Source organism: Haliotis rufescens, unplaced genomic scaffold (assembly GCF_023055435.1).
Source record: "Haliotis rufescens isolate VD_foot unplaced genomic scaffold, xgHalRufe1.0.p SCAF_4, whole genome shotgun sequence".
Classification (NCBI taxonomy): domain Eukaryota; kingdom Metazoa; phylum Mollusca; class Gastropoda; order Lepetellida; family Haliotidae; genus Haliotis; species Haliotis rufescens.
In genome coordinates this window covers 213,610-232,865 of record NW_025964112.1, presented here as the reverse complement: position 1 = coordinate 232,865, position 19,256 = coordinate 213,610, and the positions used below count along the sequence as shown (strand labels likewise).

The 19,256-nt window shown below is 41.5% G+C and overlaps 1 protein-coding gene across 1 annotated transcript in view; it reads right to left on the bottom strand.

Annotated features, from left to right (window-relative positions):
• Positions 1–19,256, bottom strand: part of LOC124150341 (protein draper-like) — a gene marked incomplete at its 3' end in the record, with an annotated part of 51,027 nt that overhangs the window by 14,608 nt on the left and 17,163 nt on the right. The window contains exons 4-5 of the mRNA XM_048382143.1: positions 5,845–6,051; positions 4,437–4,568 (exon numbers count right to left, since the gene is read on the bottom strand). Of these exons, the coding sequence (XP_048238100.1) occupies positions 4,437–4,568; positions 5,845–6,051 (339 nt within the window). The remainder of the gene's footprint in view (positions 1–4,436; positions 4,569–5,844; positions 6,052–19,256) is intronic.

The following is a 19,256-nucleotide window of genomic DNA, read 5'->3' as shown; positions in this document are numbered from 1 at the left end:
AAAGTGGATAAACATTCCGTTTTTGAGTATGTTTACTTTCATTATAAACCAAACATGACAAGTTCTCTAAAAGGAGGGATACTGACATTTGTTTCCAGATCAGCTGAACAGTATAAAACGACATTTTTAACTGACGTGATAAAAGGGCATCCATTACATTGAGGTGAGGACGTAAATATGGACAAAAAAGCATATTGTGATGCATTTTAGATCATAAGGTTAGATACGTTAGAAAGATTGTTCGAAAAAAACATTTGTTTCAAAACATTTGGACTTAGATATCAGAATGTTCCAGAATGAGGACTGGAAATGATCACATGTTCACAGAACTAGCAATGTTTCTGTTCAGTACCTTTTACGAGTTATAACCCCTCATACACACAACTACTTATCAAATATTCCATTTGTAATCGGGCCACATTCGTCCTAACAGGTAACGTTCTTACTTAAGTCTGCCGCGAACGCACTTTTAGCCATACCTGTGTGGTCTATTCTGTTAGTCCAACGATTTCATGTCCACGTCTCCAATATATCAGTGGTTTTGAAACAAAACAAACGTTCAAAATTGTTTCGCCACAACGTCTACAGTAATAAATCATGACTGTCAATATTGTCATTGTACTATCAAAATATTGTTGTAAAATGTCAAAATATATATATAATCTTTTGAACATAATCACCATGGTGTGTATTTGGTATTTTTTGCAAAAAATTTCCAAAAGACCTCCTCACCTGTATCACACCTGTCTCCCTGCCACCCTGGTCTCCAGTCTCCAGTACACACACCACTGACTGGGTCACACTACAACTGATAGTAAGACCTCCTCACCTGTATCACACCTGTCTCCCTGCCACCCTGGTCTACAGTCTCCAGGACACACACCACTAACTGGGTCACACTACACCTGACAGTAAGACCTCACCTGTATCACACCTGTCTCCCTGCCACCCTGGTCTACAGTCTCCAGGACACACACCACTGACTGGGTCACACTACACCTGACAGTAAGACCTCCTCACCTGTATCACACCTGTCTCCCTGCCAACCTGGTCTCCAGTCTCCAGGACACACACCACTGACTAGATCACACTACACCTGACAGTAAGACCTCACCTGTATCACACCTGTCTCCCTGCCACCCTGGTCTACAGTCTCCAGGACACACACCACTGACTGGGTCACACTACACCTGACAGTAAGACCTCCTCACCTGTATCACACCTGTCTCCCTGCCAACCTGGTCTCCAGTCTCCAGGACACACACCACTGACTAGATCACACTACACCTGACAGTAAGACCTCACCTGTATCACACCTGTCTCCCTGCCACCCTGGTCTACAGTCTCCAGGACACGCACCACTGACTGGGTCACACTACACCTGAAAGTAAGACCTCCTCGCCCGTTTCACACCCTGCCAACCTGGTCTACACTCTCCAGTACACACACCACTGTCTGGACAACACTACACCTGACAGTAAGACCTCCTCACCTGTATCACACCTGTCTCCCTGCCACCCTGGTCTACAGTCTCCAGGACACACACCACTGACTGGGTCACACTACACCTGACAGTAAGACCTCACCTGTATCACAACTGTCTCCCTGCCACCCTGGTCTACAGTCTCCAGGACACACACCACTGACTGGGTCACACTACACCTGACAGTAAGACCTCCTCACCTGTACCACACCTGTGTTCCTGCCACCCTCGTCTACAGTCTCCAGGACACACACCACTGACTGGGTCACACTACACCTGACAGTAAGACCTCATCTGTTTCACACCTGTATCCCTGCCACCCTGGTCTACAGTCACCAGGACACACACCACTGACTGGGTCACACTACACCCGACAGTAAGACCTCCTCACCTGTATCACACCTCTGTCCATGCCACCTTGGTCTACAATCTCCAGGACGAACACCACTGTCTGGACAACACTACACCTGACAGTAAGACCTCCTCACCTTTATCACACCTGTCTCCCTGCCACCCTGGTCTACAGTCTCCAGGACACGCACCACTGACTGGGTCACACTACACCTGAAGGTAAGACCTCCTCGCCCGTTTCACACCCTGCCAACCTGGTCTACAGTCTCTAGTACACACACCACTCACTGGACCACACTACACCTGACAGTATGACTTCCTCACCTGTATCACACCTGTCTCCCTGCCACCCTCGTCTACTTTCTCCAGGACACACACCACTGACTGGGTCACACTACACCTGACAGTAAGACCTCACCTGTATCACACCTGTCTCCCTGCCACCCTGGTCTACAGTCTCTGGGACACACACCACTGACTAGATCACACTACACCTGACAGTAAGACCTCACCTGTATCACAACTGTCTCACTGCCACCCTGGTCTACAGTCTCCAGGACACACACCACTGACTGGGTCACACTACAACTGATAGTAAGACCTCCTCACCTGTATCACACCTGTCTCCCTGCCACCCTGGTCTACAGTCTCCAGGACACACACCACTAACTGGGTCACACTACACCTGACAGTAAGACCTCACCTGTATCACACCTGTCTCCCTGCCACCCTGGTCTACAGTCTCCAGGACACACACCACTGACTGGGTCACACTACACCTGACAGTAAGACCTCCTCACCTGTATCACACCTGTCTCCCTGCCAACCTGGTCTCCAGTCTCCAGGACACACACCACTGACTAGATCACACTACACCTGACAGTAAGACCTCACCTGTATCACACCTGTCTCCCTGCCACCCTGGTCTACAGTCTCCAGGACACACACCACTGACTGGGTCACACTACACCTGACAGTAAGACCTCCTCACCTGTATCACACCTGTCTCCCTGCCAACCTGGTCTCCAGTCTCCAGGACACACACCACTGACTAGATCACACTACACCTGACAGTAAGACCTCACCTGTATCACACCTGTCTCCCTGCCACCCTGGTCTACAGTCTCCAGGACACGCACCACTGACTGGGTCACACTACACCTGAAGGTAAGACCTCCTCGCCCGTTTCACACCCTGCCAACCTGGTCTACAGTCTCTAGTACACACACCACTCACTGGACCACACTACACCTGACAGTATGACTTCCTCACCTGTATCACACCTGTCTCCCTGCCACCCTCGTCTACTTTCTCCAGGACACACACCACTGACTGGGTCACACTACACCTGACAGTAAGACCTCACCTGTATCACACCTGTCTCCCTGCCACCCTGGTCTACAGTCTCTGGGACACACACCACTGACTAGATCACACTACACCTGACAGTAAGACCTCACCTGTATCACAACTGTCTCCCTGCCACCCTGGTCTACAGTCTCCAGGACACACACCACTGACTGGAGAACACTACACCTGACAGTAAGACCTCCTAACCGGTATCACACCTGTTTCCATCCCACCCTGGTCTATAGTCTCCAGGACACACAAGACTGACTGGGTCACACTACACCTCACAGTAAGACCTCCTTACCTCTATCACACCTGTCTCCCTGCCACCCTGGTCTACAGTCTCCAGGACACACACCTCTGTCTGGACGACACTACACCTGACAGTAAGACCTCACCTGTATCACAACTGTCTCCCTGCCACCCTGGTCTACAGTCTCCAGGACACACACCACTGACTGGACAACACTACACCTGACAGTAAGACCTCCTCACCTGTTTCACACCATGCCAACCTGGTCTACAGTCTTCAGTACACACACCACTGACTGCGTCACACTACACCTGACAGTGAGACCTCCTTACCTGTATCACACCTCTGTCCATGCCACCCTGGTCTACAGTCTCCAGGACACACACCTCTGTCTGGACAACACTACACCTGACAGTAAGACCTCCTCACCTGTATCACACCTGTCTCCCTGCCACCCTGGTCTACAGTCTCCAGGACACACACCACTGACTGGGTCACACTACACCTGACAGTAAGACCTCACCTGTATCACAACTGTTTCCCTGCCACCCTGGTCTACAGTCTCCAGGACACACACCACTGACTGGGTCACACTACACCTGACAGTAAGACCTCACCTGTATCACACCTGTCTCCCTGCCACCCTGGTCTACAGTCTCCAGGACACACACCACTGACTGGGTCACACTACACCTGACAGTAAGACCTCACCTGTATCACAACTGTTTCCCTGCCACCCTGGTCTACAGTCTCCAGGACACACACCACTGACTGGGTCACACTACACCTGACAGTAAGACCTCACCTGTTTCACACCTGTCTCCCTGCCACCCTGGTCTACAGTCTCCAGGACACACACCACTGACTGGGTTACACTACACCTGACAGTAAGACTTCCTCACCTGTATCACACCTGTCTCCCTGCCACCCTGGTCTACAGTCTCCAGGACACACACCACTGACTGGGTCACACTACACCTGACAGTAAGACCTCCTCACCTATGTCACACCTGTCTCCCTTCCACCCTGGTGTACAGTCTCCAGAACACATACCGCTGTCTGGGTCACAGGAGCTGTTCAGACAGTGGCAGAATTTGTCGCAGAAATTGCCATATGTCCCATGACTGCACACTGCACATGCAAGGAGGGAGAATCACATATGTCACATTAAAGCCAAACCTCGTTAATTCAAATACGGATCATTGAGACAGTATGAGTAACAATATTACAAGACGTATCGTGTTTGAGTTAACCTATTCTAATTGTATGAGCGTTTCAGTAATAAGGTAAAATCCATCATCAACTGCCTTAATCACACCAAGACCTCTCCAGTCACTTTACTGCTTTGAACATTAATAATATTAAACATGAACGCCAAACAATAACCAATAATAATAATTTCCAATCTTGATTATCGCAGAAACAAATTGTAGTGGGCAGAAGAGACAAAAATATCAGTGAAAATGATATGAACGGATCAAGAATTTGTGTTTTGCATAGGACGGCGGCACGTTGTTTGTTTGTTTGTTTGTTGTTTAACGCCGCATTTAGCAATATTCCTGCTATATGACGGCGGTCTGTAAATAATCGAGTCTGGACCAGATAATCCAGTGATTGATATCACGAGGATCAATCCACGCATTTGGAATCGATGACATGCATCAACCAAGTCAGGGAGCCTGACCACCCGATCCCGTTAGACGCCTTTTACGACAAACATAGTCGCTTTTTACGGCAAGCATGGGCTACTGAAGGCCTATTCTACCCCGGATCTTCACGGGTCCGGCGGCATGTAAACAAATAAGACAATAAAGTGATTGCTCAGAAAATCCAGCAGCATGAAAGCGCATTTGCTGAACTCAAAGTAATAAGACTAAATTTTAGTGGCATTTCATTCATATGTTTACAGTGGCCATTTAACACACCGGTCCTCTTTGATGATTTGCAAAACCGAATTAATATTAATTTCATTTAATACTTTATCTTAAGCTTCGTTTGAGCTAGACAACTTCCAAATAATATCCAGCCTTTTTCCACAGTAAATGTCACATATAGTGCATATACAATGTTTAACTTTTGCACAAATTGAATGAAACACCATACATGTTATGAGCGCATCACGGGCATTTAACATACGGGTGATGAGTGGGTAGGGTGTAAGCCAAGTTTTAGCAAATATTCAAATAAGTCCTATTTCGTCACGATAAGCAAATATAGTAGATATATTTTGTCAAATAAGATGGCACGTTATCAATTGGTAGATTATGTAAAATATGATAGTACCAACACATCGCTTTGGCCGTCCAAATTCAGTTGGTCAGAAAGGCTTAACATCAGATAATATGTGATGTTATATTAAAACGAATGTTTATTTGTCCAGACTGGATATTCCCTTTATTCAACATACCGTATATTTCCACTTCACAGATGTTGAGCGTGTCATCCCCTTTATCCGCTGTACCCGGGTTCCTGATGATGAGGTATCTGCCCCTGCCGTCACACACCAGGTCGATCACTGAGTTGGTGACAGTGGCAGGGAATGTGTAGCACAGTGTCCCGTCAGAGGTGTTGTCATTACTCAGGTGCATGGTGCAGTTAGCTATCCTGTATAAATCTGAAAGTTAAATCTTCACGATACACTCATACTTTATATACAGGAGAGGTGGTAATGATGCACATAACAAATGTAGAGAATATACCTTAATCTGTTCCGCAGTTTGTGAGGCACGGATTTTCAATTACTACTTAAAATTACTTGAAACGTTAATAATTGGCTTCTTCGAGATAACACAAAGATAGCATATAAATCATGTACAACAAAAATAGGTATCAAGTTATAACAAATACCTTACATAAGGTTATCAAAATAGAGTCTTAACATTTACCCAAATGAATATATAGAGGACCAAAATGATAAATTCGGTCTTTTTTGACAAAGTTCAAGTAACGAGGAACAATGCCGAGACGAACCGTAGATTTGACGACACTCGCAGCACGTGCAAGTTGTAAGCACAATAACAAAATTCTCTCCAGACTTCCTGTGACACATTATGAAACATTTTCTGAATCAGAGTGTGCACTGTCTGAAAGATTTACAATTACTGGATCGTTGTTGCTGTAGTTTAAACTCTCTGATTGGCGGTACTGTTCATCAGTTTCAATTACGCGTCTTTTACCATTTTGCCATACATTATGGTCTATTCGACCAAATGAAGCTTGTACAAACAATTTAACTTCGGACATTTAAGTGAAGTGTTGTTTCTGCCATAAGTTTTTTAACAATTTGTCTGGATCAGTTCTTTTGAATTGAGTTCGCAATGTTGCACTGTATTTCATTAATCAGCCGCCATCTTGTCTGTCTGATAAACAGCCTGCGTGTTGTAAAATGTGATCTTCTCATACAAAACTGGTTTGGAACCTTGGTTGGATACACGATACCTTGCTTATACATACAGTTTTGCATTACAGCTTTCTTGATGTCATATTAGGAGCCACACTTTCAGTAATATTAGTAATGCTACTATCGTGTCATTGGATTGTCTGGTTTGTTTACAGGCGGACGTCACATGAACAGGAGTACTGCTATGCGGCGTCAGGCAATACATTTTTCCTTCTTTTATGCAAATTGTATGAATGGTGGGTGCTACCGGTAGGGCAGGGCATGACATCTCTGCCGTGAGCAAAGTCGATTGTTTGAATCGACTATATCATGAGCCTCTGTTTTTAAATCACTATTAAATAGTGATGATACCAAATGTTCGCGAAAAAGTGATCGTAACCTGCCAAACCGGTGGCAACCGTCACACACACATACGAAGGCATGTCAATTGTTCACCTGAAGAAAACACAGGAACATATGGCACCAGTCAAAATAGGGAATTGCATCGGGCATCTTGTTGTCACTGATTCGTCAAAGTTGGAAATGGCCTCTACCTTTGGAAGGCTTCACTGAGGCCATGAATGTTGTAACCTTGATCAAACAACTTCTGAGCAAGAGTCGTGTGACGCTCTTTGAAATCTTGGTAAGTAGATTATGTTTGATTGTACATCAAAACTTGTGAACTGTAGACACCAAGGACTGGAGCTCCAGGACTTTTGTTCGCCATAAGGGAAAGTTGACTATTTGAAAGTTGAAGTCATCCCTCTTCCCATACAGTCTTGGAGAGAGTGTCTTTACTCTGAATCTTTATGCAAAGATCTAAATATGAAAATGTTGAGGCTTTGATACCCGGTCTCCTTCATTCCTAGTTCATATGGGCAAGTCAGTGGAAGGGAATTGGCTGTTTGATCGCTATTGAACGATATAAAATCATCAATATACCTGAAGCTAAAGTTTAAAGAGTTAATGGAATCCTTAGAATCTTAAGACCCATTTTGATGAAAAGAATCTTTTCCTTCTTAATGTTGCTTCTATGAAATGATATGACTTGTTTCATTTCGGCCCTGGATTTATCTTGTGTTTACCAACCTTGAACTTTTTGCAATAGCTGAACTAAAGGAAGCAGCTAAGAAGTGGCATTTCTCTGAAGCTGACTGGTCTGCATTAACCGATCACGCCTTTTATAATAATCGTTTGATTTATTTCATGTGAAAGAACAATCTCTTTCCAAACGTTCAATTAGGCTTCCGTAAAGGTCGACCTTGTGCTGATCGTTTATTTGGACTTGAAACTGAAATTAAAAAGGCTTAAGGTAGCAGTGAATATAAAATGGTTGTTTCCATGGACTTGTTGTGGAGGGAAGGTCTGGTTATAAAACTGTATAAGTTAGGAGGGATAGAAATATTCATGTTCGCAATGGAACTACTCTGTCTGATATGTACATATTCAAGGAAGTGTGATCTCAGCCCTTGTCTTCTGTTGGTCTGATTTGAAGTTATATATAGATATTATATAGAGCTTCCCTCCTCCAATCCGCAGGATTTAATCAACACTATACTTGTCCTTTTTCATGAATTAAGTAATGGTATTTGGATGTTGACTTTTCATTAATACTTGCTAATGTTGGACTGCATGGACATGAGAAAGCTAATAAATTGGCATGAGTTGCACTAGACTTTGATGAGTCAGAAAAGGATGACTTAATATCGCCTTCTCCTGCAGAATTAGACACCGTTAGTAATATCCATGCTAAACAAAGTGGTAACGGAGGTGGCCATCATCCTTAAAAGCACGCCATCTTTATGGCACCGAGTATTTTAATAATAAATAACATATATCTCTAAATAATCGGGGAGAAAAGGTTCTCTTAAGTGGACTTCGTCTCGGGCATTGTGGTCTTGGTGCATATCACAGTTTCTTAATAAAGACGTTTCTGCTATTTGTACAGTTTCTAATAAGGTTGACAATGGTTCATTATGTGCTGCATTGTCAAAATATGTAGATCAACGTAAGGTATTGATGGAGGCTCTTAAAGTTATCAATATTGACCTCTCGTTGACTGTATTGCTATGTTCTAAGAATATGGTTTCGTCATGAAGTTCAGAATGTATAATTAATGCTTATATTATAGTTGTGGCAGTTTCTCTACTTCATAAATATTTCTAGGAATTTAGCAAACCTTAATTATGAGCAAGGTGTAAATGGCCTTCGTTATCAGAACACCTATAAACCTTTCAAAGATCAATCAATCTCATAGCTTAACATAGATTTACGGCAGTGTTCTGTATGTTGACAATTTATACACAGAAGCAAAATCCATTCCTAAAGCCTTTGCTGTTCTCTCATATACTCGATCAAAAGCATTTAGCGGTTTTCCGCGCCTCTTCTCCAAATCCAAGTTCTTGAAGAGTTTGACAAGTGTTTCAGTTTTGAGTGGAACACGTCTGCCCTTACCCTTGTTATCTATTTCACAACGGTGTATACGTCATCAAGTTTGATGATTAAGACTGTATGTAATGTTGATAACTAATTACCAAAGAGATGTAAGTATAATGATATTTGCCGGTATTGCTATGTTTACACACTAAACCTAGAGTTCAATTATCGATGTGAAGGTCACTGACTTACACAAATTATCACCAAAACAGGTATTATTCCCATTTGTACCACAAGGCACACCTCATTATACTACTTATGGTTCTTTTCAGAGATTGGTAGTGAAAGAGCCATTCGAAATTGACAGTTTAATTTCTAAACGGGGAAATATCGCAATTTGTATGTGGAGTAACGATCAGTTGACTGTTCATCAAGTTAATACCATAAAAAACCAGAAGTGTAGCCTATCCTCATAATGTATTCAGTCTTAGTATAACATAAAAACATGAATAATCAAAATAAGCCATAACCACAACTGACAGTGGCCAGGTAAGTGTAAAACGTCCATGCCAGGGAAGACCCAGTCTCCATTATCCGCCGAAACAGATTCCACTGAGCGTAAAAGTTGCGGTGCAAGTTATATGAAAATCAGTGATGACACCAGGTGTCCGCGATAAGGGGAACTCGGGATTACGCATCAGCAAGGCAATAAACTGTCAGGCGGAGACGCCTCTTTCAAATTTGATAAACAACATGAGAGTAATGAAATGCGTGACGTCACTTTTTACATGGATTTTAACGCGGACGCGGAGTTCGGCGGATTTCCTTGACTAAGTACTGTGTGTATGGGATGTTGTTCCCTGTACACACGTACTACATCTGGCATAACCGCTGTACTTATTGCACATGTGGTATATTTATTTACAGCTGTAATCGTATCGCGTCAGTTCTCTGTATAATAGCGTTTCAAGTAGCTGCTCAGGAACAGCACAGATAGTATTACCAACACACCATTAGATAACAACTATTTGTTATTCATCAGTTTACAATAAATAACATGGTCTTTCTCTAGTATCTATGCAATATTATATTCGTGATATATTTTCTCCTGGCATCGTCGACCTATCATTATCTCCCGAATATATAGATATGACTATGAATATGACTACAAGTGTAAAGCAATGTTACACATGTTTCAAAATAAAAGTAACGATTTGTTAACTGACTGTATGAATGAACATCGATGCCAATATAACATTTACCTCAGATCTCATTGAGAAGTGTACAAACTAGCTGAGTATAAATGAATAAACAACGATATTTTGTTGTCTTAAATTCTCTCAAAATAACTTCAAAGTATACAGTTTTATAGTTAATACACTGTAAGGTAAAGTGTCAGCCAAAACTATTAATAATTACCAGAGCTGGTGAACTAGTTAATATACTACATTGTTTGAGTAGTTCATTGCAAGTGTATTTGGTCTGTTGAGGCCGTGTGAAAACTCACAGCCAGCTGAAGGTGAGAGTGGTCCAACTGGACACAGACATTGAAAAGAACGAGTACCGAGCAGTCATCAAGGTTTTTGCTTTAGAGAAAATACTCCCTAAATAACTCATGACCGCATGTCACAAGTGTGGGCAGCTTTGTTTAAGGGTGGGAGAACAAGTCTTGATGACGACCTGAGGTCTGGACGTCCCTCAACTTCCATCAATGAAGATTTAATCAAAGAGAAAAAAGATATACTGTCAGATAGACGTATTACCAGTGTTGCCATGGATCCATTGAAACTATTATTCATGAACATTGACAGATGAATATCTGATCGTTGGGTGCCAAAGTTTCTAAATTTCGATCTTAAGGAAAAAAGAACTGACGTTGCAAGAGAAAATATAGAGCTAATTGACGAGGATTTCGTCAAATTCAAAGATTAGTAACGGGGGATGAAACATGGCTCTGCCGCTACGATCCCGAGTCAAAACGTCAATCTATGGAATGGCAGCACTCGACGTCTCCGGCACCAAAGAAATTCAAGTCTTCAAGATTAGTGAAGAAAGTTATAGTCACTGTATTCTGGGATGCAAAGGGTGTGGTCCCTGTTTTTTACTTCGAAAACCAAAGGACCATTACCAGTGCCTTCAATGCTGATTTGCTTCATCAACTTAGAGATTGTATCAAAGAAAATCTGCGAGGAATGCTGACTCCTGGAGTGTTATTATTTCAATGCCTGTTCTCACTCCCCTCTCCCCTTGGGGACCCGGGGACGATAAACAAGAATGTGTCCTCAGCACCCCTTTGCTGGTCGTAAAAGGAGACAAATTGGGCAACCCGTTTGCCGGGGGTTGCGCCCCTGTGTCGGTGGAGGACGGGATTCTGGTGGTTGAGGGCACTGGATCCAGGAACAGGTGTTCCGTTTGCCAAACACACCACTTCGACCCTTACTTCACCTAAACGGGTGGTAGAATTGGCCCGATTCTATCAGTCAGCTGGTCACGCCATGCCCTGTGCATAAAATACTTGAATGGAATGATTTCGAAATATATCAAACTATTTCTGATCAGGATATATAAAAACCTTGACAATGTAAATTTCATTTCATTTCATGTACAAAGGCAGTGGGCCAATTTGGTTGTACGGACCGCTGAATTCTGTGTTTTTATAGAAAAATGCCATTGGCCGAACCAGCTTGACATTTCTCTTTTATTAACATCAGCTATTCACGTCTTTATTTCTGGAGTATAACATTCCTGCAACCCTGAAGCTGCAGACTGGCTTCCACTGCAACATCGTCCTTGTTGACACTCGATGGTGGGTGGGGAGCAGGAGTGCTGAATAATATTCTCATATCATGGCTAACAACACACCCACTGGTTCATCGAAAGCTAATAAAAGAAGGCACCTTTCTTCGTCATCTGATGAGGAATTATCTCCAATAATTAAAGAATCTTGGCCAAGATTCTTAATCATTTCAACTATAGAAATAGTCCTTTAAATCTCAACCCGTTTGCGATCTCCAAGGGTATCCAAAGTGCCCGTGGTGAGGTTAAGACAGATCAATCCTTGTGGAATGTGCACGGAGACAGCAATCCGTCAATCTGTACATGTTGGGCCTCCAGCAGTTTGTCAATACACGGATTGTTGTCTCAGTGCACAAGACACTGAACTCTAGTAGGAGCATGGTTAGAGATCGAGCTCGCTGTCTGTCAGACATGGCAGAAGAATAGATTGCAACTGAATTAAAATCTCAAGGTGTCATCGCAGTTAAGCAGTTTACAAGAAAAACGGAAGATGTATTTATCAATACCCAAACCTACCTTTTCACTTTGGCGCTCACAACCCTTCCAAAGTCCATAAAAGCAGGTCACTTTAAAATCGGAGTTGAGGTCAGTGTTTCAAATCCACTCCGATGTTACAAGTGTAAAAAAATTGGTCATGGTGCCAAAACTTGCACTAACAAGGCAAGGTGCTTCTGTTGCAGTGAAACTCATGAGAGTTCAGACTGCACAAAAGAGATCTGGTGTGCCAACTGCAACGGGGAGCACTTGTCCTTATCAAAAGCATGTCCTGCTTTTGGTCTTGGAACCAAAATATTGAAACTCAAGCATACTAATAACATTTCACGCACTGAAGCTAAAAAGTTAGTAATTCCTCCACAAATTCCTTATTCTAAAAGCTATTCAGCTGCCATCTCTTCTTCTCCAGTTCGGGGGCACCGATGGCGCAGTCGTCTAAGGCGCCGCGATTCGCTGTGCAGAATTGCGTCCATTGGGTACGCCAGAAACCTATGATTGTGGGTTCGAATACCGGTTCGCCCCGATTATATCTTTAGGTTTGTCAGCACCATACCCGTGCTCATGGGTTTCACCAAAGTGGTAACCGTCTGAGACCTGCATCACTTCGGGCTTTCCTCTCACATTAAGCTGACACGCCGTGATATAACTGGAAAACTGTTAAAAGCGGCGTTAAACCCAACTCACTCACTAACTTTTCTCCAGTTCCATGTACCAAAGTAACTACAGTCTCCATGCAATGCTAGACTTCTATGTCTATGATGACACCATTGAGGCATCTCAAAGCTATCCAACGATATCAACATCTGCCACCCAAAGTGAAAACATTCAATCACCACCTTATGATCAAATTTATCACTCAGAGCCAGAACCAGACCCTTTAAACGAAAAAGAAACTTTTCAAGGCGAAGCCAATTTATCGAAATCAGCTAACAAGCCAGAACACTCCAACACATGAAGGTACCTTCTCCTGTTACAACTTCTGTTGAGGTTCATAATCCGTTTGAGCCTCTGGAGATGGACGTCACTCCCGAACAGCCAGTCCATGGGACTGGACGTCCCTCCCGCTCAAGATCCCAAGTGGAGCAGCCATGAGCTGCTCAGGTCAACTCATTCAATGGAAGAGCAGAGGACTCTGACATACATAATTATAATGATCTCCAACTCTTAATGCAAGATTTTAAACCATCAGCTTTATGTCTTCAAGAAACCTACTTGAAGAATACCGACCACTCGACATCAGGCAGTATAATTCCTATCACTTATTTTCACCTCTAGGTATTAAGGCCACGGGAGGTTCTTCAGTGTGAGTGAGGCAAGGTATCATCCGCAGTCTTGTACCTCTCACTACTCCCCTGGCTGTTGCCACCATACCCGTGCTCATGGGTTTCACCAAACGTGGTAAACGTCTGAGACCTGCATCACTTCGGGCTTTTCTCCCATATTAAGCTGACACGCGGTGATATAACTGGAACAATGTTAAAAGCGGCGTTAAACTTAACTTACTCACTCACTCACTCACTCACTCACTCACTTACTCCAGGCTGTTGCTGTCCGTATAACATTACACATTGTTTTTACTTTGTGTTCTCTTTATACTCCTGCATCTTCATCTGTTCAGCAAAATGTTCAAGCACTATATGACCAGCTTCCTTAGCCCTGTATCATAATGGGTGATTTGAATGGACATAATCCACTATGGGGTAGCGATTATACCAGCACTAAGGGGAAGAATCTGGAAGATTTTATTTCAATCAATGCTTTATGTCTTTTTAATGATAACTCCCAAACATACATCCCGGTACAGGTACATACTCTTTCCTTGATTTGTCCGTTACAGACTCTGATCTGTTAAATATATTTGAGTGGTCAGTGCACAATGACCTCTGTGGAAGTGACCACTTTCCAACCATTCTGAAAACGGTTACCCCTTCTGGTGTTTAGCCATCATCACCATGGAACTTTACGAAAGCAAACCGGCCTTTGTTTGAATTACTGTCCTCCAACAAATTAACTCCTGATTTGTTTATCAACGCTCCTGATCCTGTCCAAATCTTCTCTTATGAACTTCACAAAATTGCTGATTAATGTAATCAAAGTTCGCTGCAAATCCAAACACCCGTAAACCATGGTTTAACAATGACTGCAAGCAGGCAAGGAAGGCATGGAAAAAGGCTGAAAACTATGTCCGTTGTCATCCTATGGTACATAATTTGAATAAATTCAAAATGTTAAATGCTAAAGCATGACGTAATTTTAAGCAAAATAAGCGCCAGTCATGGCAAACTGATGTCTCAAAAGTCAATTCACGTACGCCCATGTCTTAAGTTTGGAAAAAGGTTCAGAAAATTAAATCAAATCCAGCATCCGCCATCTCCAAAATGGGGATGTACTACAAACTGAAAAAGCTGATATTGCAAACAAACTCGTTGAAACTTTGGCTTAACATTCTTCCTCAACTAACTATAACCCTAAATTCCAAAACTATCAAAAACAGCAAGAAAAGAAAACTATTAATTTAAAATCAGATAACGGGGAAGATTATAATAAACTTTTCTCTATTATTGAACTCCATACAGCCCTTGAAGAAGCTGCTACAGGAGCTGATAACATTCATTATCAACGTTAACTCCTGAAACACTTACCAGAATCATCTTTAGGAACGTTATTGACTATTTGTGATCAAATTTGGACGTCTGCGTTTGCAAAACCATGGAACGCATGATAAATAATCGACTTGTTTGATACTTAGAAACCAACAATCTCATTAATAACATACAATGTGGCTTCCGGAAAAACAGAAGTACCATAGATCATGTGGTTCTCTTAGAATCATTTGTTAAAAATGCAATAATAAATAAACAGCATGCAGTGTCTATCTTTTTCGATCTCGAAAAAGCATATGACACTACATTGAAACAAGGTATTTTAAAAGATTTACATGATTTTGGATTGTGTGGCCGTTTGCCTCAATTCATATCCAACTTTTTAACTGACAGGCAATTTCAAGTCCGCGTGGGTTTTACCCTGTCTGATCATTATAATCAGTTTCAGGGTGTCCCACAAGGCGGTATCTTGTCTGTCACTTTGTTTAGTATTAAGATAAACAGTTTATCTAAAGTTTTAAATGATTCTATTAATGGATCGCTGTTTGTGGATGAATTTAACATTTCTTGTCGTGGCAAAAGCATGGATACTATTGAAGGGCAACTGCAGCTTTCTTTAAATAAAATTCATCAATGGATTTAAGTTCTCAAAATCTAAAACAAACTGCATTCATTTTTGTAGAAAATATAAACCTCACAAAGACCGAGAACTAATATTAGATAAAACTCCTATTAAAGTTGTACAAGAAGCCAAACTTGTAGGCATAATATTTGATCATCATTTGACCTTTCTGCCCAACATTAAATACTAAAAGAATAAATGTCTGAAGGCCCTAGATTTGTTAAAAGTTGTCTCTAATTCTAAGTGGGGAGGGGATCAGAAAACCCTCCTCCAACTATACAGCGTTCTAAACTTGATTACGTCTCCGTCATCTATGGTAGGGCTTGTAGAAGCAATTCAAAATTATTAGATACCATTCATCACCAAGGCCTGAGGCTTTGTCTTGGAGCCTTCCGAACTTCACCTATTCACAGTTTATATATTGAGGCTGATGAGCCATCCCTTCAACAACGTCGCATCAAATTATCTTTGCAGTACATCTCTAAATTACGTTCTACTAAATCCAAACCAGCATATGACTGTGTTTTTAATCCTCTTTACAAAAATCTCTATAATAAAAGGGCATCTCTTATTCCGCCACTTGGAATAAGAATACAATCAGATGTTTCTGCTGCTCAAATCAACCTTGAAAACATAGCCCCCACTCAGCTTTTCACTTATCCACCTTGGCAGTTAGTGAAGCCAGAGGTGGACCAACCTAACATTAACTAAACTCAAGAAATCCGACACAAATCAACTAATTTATCAACAGGATTAAAATGAATTATGAAGCACGTATGACAGTTACAGATCTATATTTACAGATGGATCCAAGGATGGTGTTGCTGTTGCCAGCGCAACCATCATTGGACCCAGGGCTATCTCTTCCCGGTTACCAGATCACTGTTCTATTTTCATAGCAGAAGCAAATGCTATTTTAACAGCACTAAAATATATCGACAACCAATCTAAACATAAAGAGTTCATCATTTTTTTAAACTCTCTTTCTTGCCTTCAGGCTATTAAAGACATGTCTTCCACACATCCACTTTTAATAGAAATTATTGAATTGTTTTCTGTTGGTTAGCCAGCCATGTTGGTATCACTGGGAACACAATGGCCGATGCTGCTGCAAAAGTAGCACTCAACAAATCTGTGACACCACTTCTTATCCCATACAGCGATATCAAACCTGTAATTAGATGTTACATCCGAGATCTGATGCAAAAGAAGTGGGACACCGAAGTAGGTATAAATAAATGACATGAGATAAAACCAGCTATTGGCTTCACCTAGTTGGGTTGTTAGTCCAGATTTGAAGAGGTCATAATACGACGATGTCGTATTGGCCATATCAGATAAACAAATGAATATATATTGAGAGGTGAGGATCCTCCATTCTGTATCCCTTGTGATGAAAGAATCACGGTCAAGCGTGTCCTGCTTGACTGTATTGATTTTTCCATCACAAGGGATCAATATTTCAAAGTTTCATCGTTAAAGGATGTTTTTAACAATAATAGCTCTTATTCAATACTTAGTTTTTTAAAAGAAATAGAACTGTTCAATAAATTTTGATTCATGTTTTGTGTTTTGTTACTAATAAACGATCTTTTAATACTGGTAGAATAAATTGAATAACTAAGATTGTTAGTGGCTGTACCTCGAAGGGGGTTGAAGTAGCACAAATGTATTGTCCCCCGGAGATGGTACATAAGTCCATTCACAGTTTATTCATTACTGCCACGGTTTTAATCACAGAATATGTGTTCTTTTAAATTGGCTAAATTGACAATAATCGCCAACTCCTGAAGGGATTATGTAAATCCTGCTGGGGTTCATGCAGGAAGCTAAAATACTGTAAGTCCCCATGGTCCCTAGTATGGTGGTCTACCTTGAGTTGCTGGCGATCTATAGCTGTTTTTATAAGGTGTTGTTCTGTCTAGTGATGTATTTTTATGGTTCCATGCTAGTTTTAAATCATAATCTGTGATAAGTCTAGTTATTTTACTGTCCGTTGTTGACAGGTTTTTATAGTTTACATGTATTCATTATATATAACCTTTGAAAGTCACGATATGGCTGATATATTGCCGATGTGACTTTAAATTTTAACTCACTCACTCACTTTATTGTCACAGCAGAAGCAAATGCTATTTTAACAGCACTAAAATATATCGACAACCAAACGAAACATAAAGATTAATGATCTTGCTACTGGCCGATATGACATCGTTGTTTGTTGGTTACCAAGCCATGTTGGTATCATTGGTAACACAATGGCCGATGCTACTGCAAGAGCAGTACTCAACAAATCTGTGCCACCACTTCTTATACCAATACAGTGATTATAAATCTGTTATTAGATCTTACATCCGTGTTCTGATGCAAACGAAGTGGGACACCCAAATAGGTATAAATAAATTACATTAAATTAAACCAAATATCGGTTACACCTACTTGGGTAGTCAATCCAGATTTGAAGAGGTCCTTATGCTACAATGTCGTATTGGCCACAGCAGATACACAAATGAGTTCTTATTAAAAGGTGAAGATCCTCCGTTTTGTATTCCTTGTGATGAAAGAATCACGTTCAAGCATGTCCTGCTTGACTGTATTGTTTTTTCCATCACAAGGGATAAATATATCAGTGTTAAAACAGTTAAGGACCTGTTTAATGATGTTAATTCTCATTTAATATTATGCGTTTTAAAAGAAATTGAACTTGTCCATAAATTTTGATGTACTTAATGTATTATTTTATTAATTGGTAGTGCTAATTTATAACTTAGGTTGTGAGTGGGGTTAAAGCAGCGTAAAATTATTGTCCCCCTAAGAGGGTATGTAAGTCCCAAATCATTCGAAGTATTTTTATGCATGCCAGACTTTTAAACGTAGCATTTTCGTCATTTTAATCTTAGGCTTAACTGGTAAACTATCGCCAGTGACTGTAGGGTGATATACATCCTACCGGGGTCCATGCAGGAAGCAAAGGTACCTTAAGTCCCCATGGTCCCTATTATGGTGATCACCCTTCAGTGACTGACGATCTCAATCCCATTTTTATTTTGTGTTGTAAACTGATACTTTCTGTTTTTAAATATTCTCAACTAGTTCTAAATCAAATCTGTGATATCCTAGATATCATACTGTCCATCGTTGACAGGTTTTTATTTAGTCTAAATATATGTATTATTAATATACTTCTCGTGACGATATGGCTGAAATACTACCGATGTTACGTCAAATCTTAACTCACTCACTCACTCTCACAACTCTACTTGCAAAGGCTGCTGTGCGACAATGTGGGCTCGAAGAGCTTCTTCGTCCTCTAAACCCGCCAGACCTTGCATCAAGTAATTTTCACCTGTTTCCTTAACTACAACAACATCTTCGTGGAAAGCGCTATGACGACAACAATGACCTCAAAGCTGCCGTGAATGGGTTTTTCTGGTTGGCTTCAGAAAACTTTTTCCTGACAGGAATTTAATAGCTTCACTATCGATACAGTGTATTGAAAAGCAGGAAGATTATGTTGAAAAATCAAATCAAAAATACTTTCACAATAT